Source organism: Gracilinanus agilis, chromosome 4 (genome assembly GCF_016433145.1).
Source record: "Gracilinanus agilis isolate LMUSP501 chromosome 4, AgileGrace, whole genome shotgun sequence".
Taxonomy (NCBI): domain Eukaryota; kingdom Metazoa; phylum Chordata; class Mammalia; order Didelphimorphia; family Didelphidae; genus Gracilinanus; species Gracilinanus agilis.
In genome coordinates, this window is record NC_058133.1 from 71,692,114 (window position 1) to 71,703,163 (window position 11,050).

At 40.2% G+C, this 11,050-nt stretch overlaps 1 protein-coding gene across 1 annotated transcript in view; it reads right to left on the reverse strand.

The window, feature by feature from the left end:
- ASTN1 (astrotactin 1) overlaps positions 1-1,920 on the reverse strand; it is a 466,613-nt gene extending 464,693 nt beyond the window's left edge. Inside the window, exon 1 of the mRNA XM_044674890.1 lies at positions 1,614-1,920. Coding sequence (XP_044530825.1) covers positions 1,614-1,920 — 307 coding nt within the window. The remainder of the gene's footprint in view (positions 1-1,613) is intronic.
- Positions 1,921-11,050: the final 9,130 nt, after the last annotated feature.

The window sequence follows — 11,050 nt, forward strand, 5'->3', positions numbered from 1 at the left end:
TTAAAAGTTTTACTCCCCCATATCCCAGATGGTTTTCATGAATGTGATTTGCCATTTTGGAAATAAAGGTGCCTTTGGAGACAGGAGTGGGAGTGGGAAGTGCTAAGAAGACTTCAGTGAGTCTCACTGCTTACACTGGGCCAACTAAGAGGGATATATTCATACAAACTAAACTTTGGCTAGGATGGTTTATAAGACTGGAGCAGTTGGTGGGATATTTTTTTGTTTTCTGTAAGTTGGGGGCTTACACTTGGTAGAGTATGGATTTATTTCTTGGGTTTAATGAAAATGATGATACTGTAATATTGTAATTTTCACTTTGATTGGAAAATAACAAGATGTTTCCTGGTGAGGGAGGGATGACAAGTGTGCAGGGTTAGGAAGGAGAAAGGCAAAGCTGAAGCTACTTCAGTTGGGGGAGGCTCACAAGCAGGAAACTGTTTTTGTGTAACCCTTTGCATGATGGTCTAGCAATGTTACAAATATTGTTGAAATTGGTTCAGTGCAAAGGATGCTGGGAAAGAAGTGTTGTTGGTGTGCCCTTATATGAGTGAGTTTTGTAGACTCTGGAGGAAAATTGATCAATAGGAGGAAGAATGACTATAAAATCGGTATTTCATTGTTTTCCTCACTTAGGTGCATTTGGTATGCAGTAAAACTGAGATTTATGCCTATGTTAGGTAGTAGATAGCATAAAGAAGATAAGCTTATTTGAATGAAGGTGGATATATGAATTGGTCAATTAGGTTAGGGTTTTGAAGGCATGTGAAGAGAGAGTCACCAGTAGAATATGGTTGGATGATGGGTCAGCTGTTTATTTCTTTCCTTATAATGGAGCCAGGACATCCAGAACTGGTGGTTCAAATGGAAAACCAGAATAAAAAACGCTACAAGCTCAGTGAATGGAGGCAAGCCTGGTGGCAGTCACATGGCAGCAAAGGGGTGAGGGCTTCTGAGAAGGAAAGCAAAGAGTAATCTTGTCTGCCTGAGCTTGGCCTGTAGATTCTTGCTAAAGTGATGAAGGGTTGCAGGGTTTAGGATGCACTCAAGAAATCTCTTGCAAGAGTGAGTTGATGGGGGTGGGGGGACAGGAAAACGTGGTAGCTAGGGAGTGGGGGGAAAGGGGCATTCCTGCTGTGGGTGATCTGATGCCAGGGGCTACAGGAAATTCCCTGACTGTAACTACCTATTTAAAGAGGTCACAGTGTTTGGAGTTGGATATATGAAGACTCCGAGTATTTGTCCTCTGAAGGGGAAGAAGTGCAGGTGGGCCAGAAGGAGCTATTATTGTTGGAAAATGGTTCGAGGTAGGAGAGGCTCTTGTGTACAGGCGCTTCTGTATTGCATATGGGTGTGGAGAAGATGGGGTGGCGGGGCGGATCTATGAAGGTAGCAGTGAGGAGGGGGGAAGAGGAGGTCGCAGCTAGCGATCGAGCAAGCGAGTGGGTGTGAGTGTGTGTGTATGTGTGTGTGCGCGCGCGCAACTGTGCGTGTGTGTGTGTGTGTGTGTGTGTGTGTGTGTGTGTGTGTGTGCATGGAGCGTTGAAAGGGGGCTGGGGGGAGGGGGCCCCGTTCTAACGCCAAAGGACGCTTCAGCCTCCCCCGGGACTCACCCAGCACGAAGTAGGGGAGCTCTGTGTTCTCCAGGTCGTCCACTACCACCATTTCCCCGGGGAAGTCATTGCGCACCGAGAACAGGAGCTTGGGCTCGGAGGCCGAGGGGCTGTGCATGATGCTGAGGTCGTTCTCCCGCAGGAAGGGCAGCGCCGACACCGTGATGCTTTTCAGCTTGCACTCCAGCTCCTTGGATGGGTCCCCGTCTCCTCCTCCGGCGGCGGCGGCCGCGGCTGCGGCGGTAGCCAGTACAGCCGCCGGCATCCAGCAGCAGGCGAGCAGGGCGCAGAGCCGGGCAAAAGCCATCTTGAGCCCCGTCCGCCTTCCTCCCAGCGCTGAGATGGTGGGGGAGGAAGGGAAGGGAAGGGAAGGGAGGGAGAGAGGGAGGGAGGCAGCCAGGGAGGGAGGAAGGGAGGGAGAGGAGGAGGGTGGGGGTTTGGGAGGAGATGTGGACCCCGAGCGGGGAAAGCCTTGGTCCAGGGGCTGGGAAGCAGCAGCCTGCCCGCCTGCCTGCCTCCGGGTTGCGGTGCTCTCACTGGCCGAGCCCTGAAGCAGCCGGAGCCGTTTTTCTTTGTTTTCTGGGCTGCAAGCACTAAAAAGGGAAAACACAGGGGGACAGCAAGACCCGAAAGGGGGAAGGCAGGCGGGAGGAAAGAGAAAGCGAGCTAAGGATTTCAGAGAATCAGGTCAGCCCATGAGCTGGAGGCTTGGGCTGCTCCTTCTCCCTCGCATCTCCCCAGTTCTCGCACCCACTCTGCTATTAACTACCTGAATTGGTGCTGTCTTTTTTTTTTTTTTTTCAATCAGACTTTGCAATGCAAAATCTTCCCTTGGCATCATTTGGATGGCTCAGTGGACTAGGTGGAGGCGAAGCGCTCTCTCTCTCTCTCTCTCTCTCTCTCTCTCTCTCTCTCTCTCTCTCTCTCTCACACACACACACACACACACACACACACCTTAAAGGACACTTTTCAAATGAATCAGTAATATGATTTAGGATGACCCTTTCCAGTTTATTTTGGTGCACAAACATTCCTCCTAACACTAACTACTGATCCTTGTTATTTCTGCTCCAACAGTTGGATTTGGTTAGGGGGCGGAGAGGAAGAGAAGGAAGCTGTGCTCAACACTGTTTGGGGGAACGTTTTAAAGGGATTTGGAGGGCACTGGGTCTCTTATTCAGGTACCCAAAGAAAGGTTTGATGAACGATGCAAAATAATAGATGGGCACTTTCTCCTCCAGGTCTGCCTACCTCAACTCTGTTTCCAAATGTTTTTTAAGGGAAACTATATACTCAGGTGAATGTCTGGAATGGTATAGCTGTCAGAAGTAATATTCTTGACAGGAAAAGAAATGTAGATACCTTAAGGTTGGCAAAGGTGCAATAGAGAATAATAATAATAATAAAGATAAATCTGAAGAAAGAAAAGAAAGGAGGAAAAAATAAGGTTTCCAACCCTTTGGTCACAAAGCAGAAAGAAATATTTGATCATATGGTTGTGTGTGTGTGTGTGTGTGTGTGTGTGTGTGTGTGTGTGTGTGTGTGTGTGTGTGGACCTGTGTGCATAGTAAGTCAACCTCTTAATCATGACAGGCATGGGATATTTAACAAACTGCTCAAGTGTTTTAGAGGAGAAAATGATCCTCATGAGATTCATTTCCATTAATGTTAGGTAGCCTCCCCTTTTCAAAAGGACAGACTCTAATAAAATATTTTAAACATGCTGAGGAGTATGCTGGCATCTAACATGCAAGTGAGTTTTCATCTAAGCTCTAGTCAATCATTAGTCTCCAAGGTGCCTCCAAACACTTAGGTAATGCAGCTCCTTCTACTCAACCCCACAGAGGAGGAAGTCACAGTCTCTCAGGAACTTGAACCTCTATGCATCCTTTGCACAAAAAGTCCCATATTTTGAAAATCATTTCATCCTCATCTTATCAGAGATGATTTCATTTTGTTTTCGTATTGCACCATGGACAAAAGTTGTTTATCTTATAAATATCCCATCTTTGATTGAAGATTTAATACTGGCAACTGGGTGATAAAGGTTACCTTTTCTTTGAGGTTGGCAGGTAAATGTATTATCCAATGTACTGTCAATAGGGGAGGAGGGAGCTGGTTATTAGTTTTAGTAACTCAATGTTATCATAAAAGAAATTGTACCATATGGCTCAATTCAACTCAGTAAGCATTTATTAGGTGTCTACTATGTGTAGAGTGGTTAGATGGCTCAAAGAAAAAAGATCTAGGTCTGGAGAGAGAAGGTCCTAGGATTAAGTCTGGCCTCAGACTCTTCCTAGCTTTGTGACCCTGGGCAAGTCACTTAAGCCCAATTTCCTAGCCCAGTGATGGGCAACCTTTTGAGCTTGGTGTGTCAAAATTCACCAAAAAACCAAACATAACTCAGGTAGTGTGTCACTTCGAGAATAAAAACATAATTTCACAATATTTATAGTTTAAATAACAAAAATGTATAATTGTAATATAGAACTGTATTTAATAAACCAAAACAGGTAAATTAATATAGGTAGAATTGTCATCTATAGTGCACAGAGTGTCTACACTACACTACAGCAAATGTTCCATCCTTGGCATGCAGCCCCATACTTCTGGCCACGTGTTATCAAAAATGGCTGTGTGCTGACACGTGTCATAGGTTTGCCTTCACCGGCCTAGCCCTTACTATTCTTCTCCCTTGGAACTGATACTTAGTATTGATTCTAATACAGAAGGTAAGGGTTTTTAAAGAAGGATGAGGCTTTATTATGTACCAGGTACTATGTTAAGAGTAAGAGATTCAATTAAGAAAAAGACTGTTCCTGACTTTCAGAATCTTACAATATAATGAGGAAAGACAACACAAAACATGAAGGGGAGAAGGGAAATTAGGAGAGAACCAGGGAGGAACTTCTATAGAGTGGCTTTCACTCTATAGTTTTATAGTATATAGTTTTAAGGGAAACTATATACTCAGGTGAATGTCTGGAATGGTATAGCTGTCAGAAGAACCAGGGAGGAACTTCTATAGAGTGGCTTTCACTCTATAGAAGTTCCTCCCTGGTTCCCTCCTAATTTCCCTGATGAATTATCTGTCAAGTTCTCAATATTCTATTATTTATTTATGTATTTTAGACCCTTATTTTCTGTCTTAATAACAACTCTAAGACAGAAAGGCAAAGGCTAGGCAAGAAAGATTAACCAACTTGCCTAGTCACATTGCTAAGAAATATCTGAGGTGAAATTTGTACCCAGATCCTCTTTTTTTTTTTAATTAAAAAAATTTTTTTTAAACCCTTAACTTCTGTGTATTGACTTATAGGTGGAAGAGTGATAAGGGTAGGCAATGGGGGTCAAGTGACTTGCCCAGGGTCACACAGCTGGGAAGTGTCTGAGGCCAAATTTGAATTTAGGACTTCCAGTCTCTAGGCCTGGCTCTCAATCCACTGAGCTACCCAGCTGCACACACCCCCTCCCCCCCAGATCCTCTTGACTCCAGGCCTGATGCTCTATCCACTATTCCATCTACTTGCCCCAATAAGGACTCCATTAATAGAAAGCATTGGGAATTTTTTGTTCCACTACTTAGTTCTCCAGTCAGAGGTGAGAAGCAACTGAGGGCTGAGAAGGCATGGAGTATCCAAAAATTGAGCTGATCTGCATGGTGATGAGATTTCAGGTGATCCTAGGAGGCATGATGGTCTACGGTGTTGCTGATGGGAAATGGAAAGGTGTCTGTTGAATTGGATTGAATACCAGTAGAAATAATTCTGGTAGGTCAAGTAAAAAAAGACTTTTATCTTGGAAAAAGTACTATACAGTCTGATAATAATGGCAACAAAGATAACCACCTGGTAGGGGACTGAAGAAAATAAAATTTCAACCTTGGAAAGAGCAGATGCCAGGAAGATCTTTAGGTTTTCCTCTGAGTTTGGCCAAATGTTGTATCCCCCAGGACTACCAGTAGACACACTTTGCAGAATCTGCAGGGAGAGAAAGAGGCAAAGGATAATATCACCATCATGGGCTCAAAGGTCTATGAGACAAGCCAATCATGGTGTAATGAAAAGAACACTGACTTTGAAGTTGGAGCTCTTTGGTTCAATTTCAGGCTTTGCTACTTATTAATCATGTGAACTTAGGCAAGTAACTTAGACTCTGGGTTTCAGTATTTAGAATAGATGTCTGTGAAGTTTTCTTTCAACTTCAATACATAATATGCTGATCTAATCCTAGAATGGTTGGTCACTCCTTTCAATACACTGTCAGTCAGTCTGTATTTTTTTAAATGTTCACTATATATGTGTATATATACATATATACATATATATATACACACATATGTTTCTGGGTGTGCATGCACACTAAGTGCAGGGGACACAAATATAGACCAAAATTGAAATTCTTGACCTCAAGTAGCTTACCTTGTTTCCTATCTTATAGGAAAAATGGAAATTATTCACTGTGAGCTTCCTCTTCTCCCTTTTCATCTCATCACATATGCCTTCTGCAATTATTTCCTCCTTTATCCCTTCTCACATGATGATCCTCACTAAGGTTAACTCCCCTACCTATTTGAGCAATCCCATTCCTTCTCATCTCATCTCTTCCAACAATGCTTCTGATGGCATTCCCTCTTTATTATATATTTCCTATTTCTCTCCTTGTCTACTGGTTAATTCCCCACTACCAAAAAACATGCCCATGTCTTCTCCATTCTGATGGGAAAAAAACAAACCTCATTTGCTCTTTCCATCCGGAATATCATCCTATATCTCTTCTGCTCTTTGTGGCTAAATTCTTTATAAAACTTGTCTGCTATAGATGCCTCCACTTTCTTTCCTCTTACTCTCTTTTTAACTCCTTGCAATCTGGCTTCCAATTTTATCATTCAACTGTACTCTTTTCAAAGTTACCATTGGTTTCAGTTGCCAAATCCAATGATATTTTCTCAGTTCTCATTCTCTGTGACTTCTTTGCAGTCTTTTATAGTTTTGATCATCCTCTCCTTGATACTTTCTTCTCTAGGTTTTTGGGACACCATTCTCTCCTGGTTCTCCTCCTATCTATCTGACCATTCCTTCACTGACTCCTTTGCCTTTCAGATCATATCTTTCAACCATAGGTAACTTTCAGAATCCTCACCTGGATTCTCTTCTCTTTTTCCTCTGTATTATTTCACTTATTGATCTCATCAGTTCCCATGGATTTAATTACCATCTCTATGATAGTTCTTAAATTTACCTACCTTGCCCCAACTTCTCTTCTGACCTCCAATATCATATCTCCAACTGCCTTTCAGACATTTTGAAGTAGATGTCCAGCAAACATCTTAAACTCAACATGTCTAAAACAAAACTTATCTTTCCTCTTGATCTTCATCTTTCCCACCCACCAACTCTCCCTATCACTGTACAGGGCATCAACTTCATCCCAGTATCTCAGGCTCACATCTTACTTGTCATCCTTGATTTCTCACTATTTCTTACCCCCTAGATCCAGAATCTGTTGCCTGTTCATTTCTCTTTTGCAACATTTATTATCTGCTTTGAAATTGCCACCACTCTGGTGAAGGACCTTATCACCTCACAACTGGACCATTGAAGTTCTGCCTACCTCACATTTCTGTTCACTCCAATCTGTCCTCCACAGAGCCACCAAAGTGATTTTCCTAAAACATAGGTCTGAGCATGTCTTTCCCCTACTTGATTAACTCCAATGGCTTCCTGTTCTCTCCAGGAGGAAATACAAAATGCTGTTTGGCATTCAAAGTCTTTCATAACCTAGGTCACTTCTCCACTTCCATGCTTCTTATATTTTACTCCTCACTACATACTCTTTGATCTAGTAATTCTGACCTCCTGGTTATTCCACAAACAAAACACTCCATTTTTCAGCTCTAAGGATTTTCTCTGGCTGCCTGCCAAGACTGGAATACTCTCCCTTCTTATCTCCATCTATTTGCTTCTCTGACTTCCTTTAAAATCCCATCTTCTACAGGAAACCTCCCCTAACTCCTTTTAGTTCTAGTGACTTCTCCATGTTAAATAGTATCTATTTATCCGATATATAACTTGTTTGTGTATATTTATTTGTAGTCTTCCCTAGTAGATTATGAGTTTCTTGAGATCACAAGCTGTCTTTTGCCAGGTTTTGAGCCCTTGGTGCTTAGTAGAGTGCCTGGTACATAGAACATACTAAATAAATTGTATTGATCAATTGATAGTTTAATGCCAATATAATGAACCAGGGTACCTATAAGACCTAGGACCTGGGTACCTTCATAACTTTGAACAACCTTTCTGATATCCATATTCATCTAACAACAAAAACATAAAGCATTTATTTCCAAACAGTCATAATGTACAAACGCTGACATGTAGAGATGATATACAAGCACACACACTCCCATAGGTTGGTAACTCCTCAATAATTTTTCTGAAGTGCTTTGGACTTCTTGAAAGAAAAGTAGAATAGCAGCTAATCATCAGTTTGGTGGGATTATTTGTCTGCTCAATTTATTCCCAGTTTCTTTTCCCAATTACTATATGTAACAGAGAGTAACTACATAGAATATTGTTGTTATTCGTGGGGATTTCCCTCCCTGGTCTGGACCTACCACTCATAAGTGCAGGGTGGAACTGAAGAATTATGTAGCTATTCCTTGGTCATAGAGTTCTTAATTGAAAGAGGCAGGAAATTGAACCCAGGTCTTCCTAACTGCTCTTCTATCCACTGCCTCACAAAGATAATCATGGGGAGTTGGGATCAGTTGCTACCTGGAGTTTTTATAGATGGGTTTCATATGTTGGTGAATAAAAAGGACTAGTAAAAAGATATGAAAATGCCATATTCCTTTGAGACCATTTGATCCTGGAACTTAATATGGTCTTATTGTTTTAGGGGCGAGGTGGGGAGTATGGGAAAGAAAGCATCTGAGAAACTGTTATATGATGAAATGAAGTGTTTGGGGGTGAGAGTAGGGAGAAATAATTGATACAATAATTCAGTCATTAGGTTGACTGCCCAAATTTTTGAAAATGAATGAAAAAAAGACTATTGAAGTGAAATAAATCATCCCTTCTGCATAGAAGCCCATCAGATCTTTAGTTCTTATGTCTCTTTTTTGAATTCCAGTCCTTTGTGCCTAGGTATCCCCTTCATCTGACTAATGTAAACAGCACCAGATTCAGAGACAGAAATAGAGGCTGAATCTCGTTTCTATACCGTAACTATGGATAAGTCACATACTGTACTTATTCAGGTCTTCAATTTCTGAATCAACTTAGTTGGAAAAACTAACAATTGCCCTATTTCACTGGGCTATTGGCAGAATACTTTATAAATATTAAAGTTCTTTATGGAAACAAATACATGTCTCCTGGATTCATTTATCCCTTTCGATCCAACTATTATCTTGACTTGTGGAAAGAAGACTTAACCAGGGGCCAGGATAGTCATGTGCATGAATCCTATTTTTTATATATACTTGATGTATGATAATAAAGAACCCACATAACTTTTATGTGCTTAGTTTCCATTTCTGAAAAATAGAACTAGTAATACCTGTAACACCTCCCTTGTATGGTTGTACATAAGGAAAACAATGTACATGAAGGACTCCCTTTGTATACTTAAAAGCACTATATCCTTTGTGCTTGGTAGAGTGCCTTAACTCTCTCCTTTTTTTCCCCATAGGATTATAGATTTACTGCTGTAAGGGACCTCAGTTGTCATTTAGTGCCCACATTACAGATAAGGAAACTGAAGCCTAGGGATGTTTAAGAAATCTGTCCATAATCACACAGTTAGTAAGTGGCAGGGCTAGGATTTGAGCCAATGTCCTTGGACCCCAAATCCAGTGCTCTTTTCATTGTACCCAACAATGTCTCCAGGACTGTCTCTTCCCATTCAGGTTATACCTATATTCAGGGCATTTCTCAGTCTCTCCATGTAATCTTTCCCCAATGACAGTGAGCTATATCTTTAAATTTCTGTGATACCTATAGACTAAACCACACATGAAACATTTAATCATATACATTAAGTTGTTTTTTTTTTTTAATTTAGGATTTCATGGACCTAAGTTTGATTTTTTCTAAAAGACTTAAAGGTTTAGAGCAGTGATACTATTCTTTCTATTCCACATCAGAATGGAAGCTTCCTAAGGGTAGGGATTGTCTTTTTAAAAAAAATTCTATTTATAGTCCCACTGTTTAACACAGTGTGTGACATATAGCAACTGTTAAATAAATGCTTGTTTACTTGATTGACTTTGTATTCTCTCTATAAAATTCTGGTGGCCCTCTTCTGCTAATTATATTAATTCTATCCTGTATATATATATGTATATGTATATACATATATATTTAATTCTATCCTGTATATATATATATACACTGTATATATATATATAAATACAGGATATATATATAAATACAGGATATATATATATATATATACAGGATATATATATATATATACAGGATATATATATATATACAGGATATATATATATATACAGGATATATATATATATTTGTATGTCTTATTTGTACTGGTTGTTTGCATAGTATTTCCTCCATTGGATTGTGAGTTCCTTGAGAGCAGGGATTGTCTTTTTCCTCTCTTGGGGTCCCCAACTTAACATAGTGCCTAGCACATGACAGGTGCATCAAAATTTTATTGACTGACTCTACAACACTGGCACATTTTTAGAATGAAGAATTCCTAATAAATGCATTATTAGTTGATTTTGGAAGAGTAGTTGACTTATTCATAGTGCTATCAGTAGGTTTATCCTGTGATATTTGCCACACAACAATAATGGTTGATAACATCATAGGTAAAGGGGATTTCAACTCTGAGCTTTGAGTTCTCTTGAATTCCAGCACTTGGTTGCTTATTCCCATAACTCTGTTTCCTGTGACTATGATTTTTCTCTTAATTGAGGTCAGGAGTCTATTTTATTTCTCCTTCCAAGTCCCTAGTTACTTTCGGTATCACCAGGCTTTCTTTATCAGATATTAAATTGGTACCATAGATCTATGACCTTTATCACTAGTTATTGGCTCCCTAATGACTCAGGAGATTACATTTTTGTTAGATCTTTAGAATGGGAATGTACATCACAGTCTAAGTAATCTAGTGCATTTTGCAGAGGAAGATGCTGAGACATTGGCAAGGTTAAGTGATTTTTCCAGGTCACACAGATATATAAGATAATAGAGGTAGAATTTGAACCCATATCCTCTGATTCTAGAGCCAGAATAGAGATGATTAGTTAAGAGGGACATGATGATGAAGATAATGATGATAAATACTTAATATTCACATAGTATTTACTACTTTTCAGGCACTGTGATAAGTACTTGACAATTATTATATAATATATATACATATATAAAATATATAACACAGTATATTCACAGAAACCC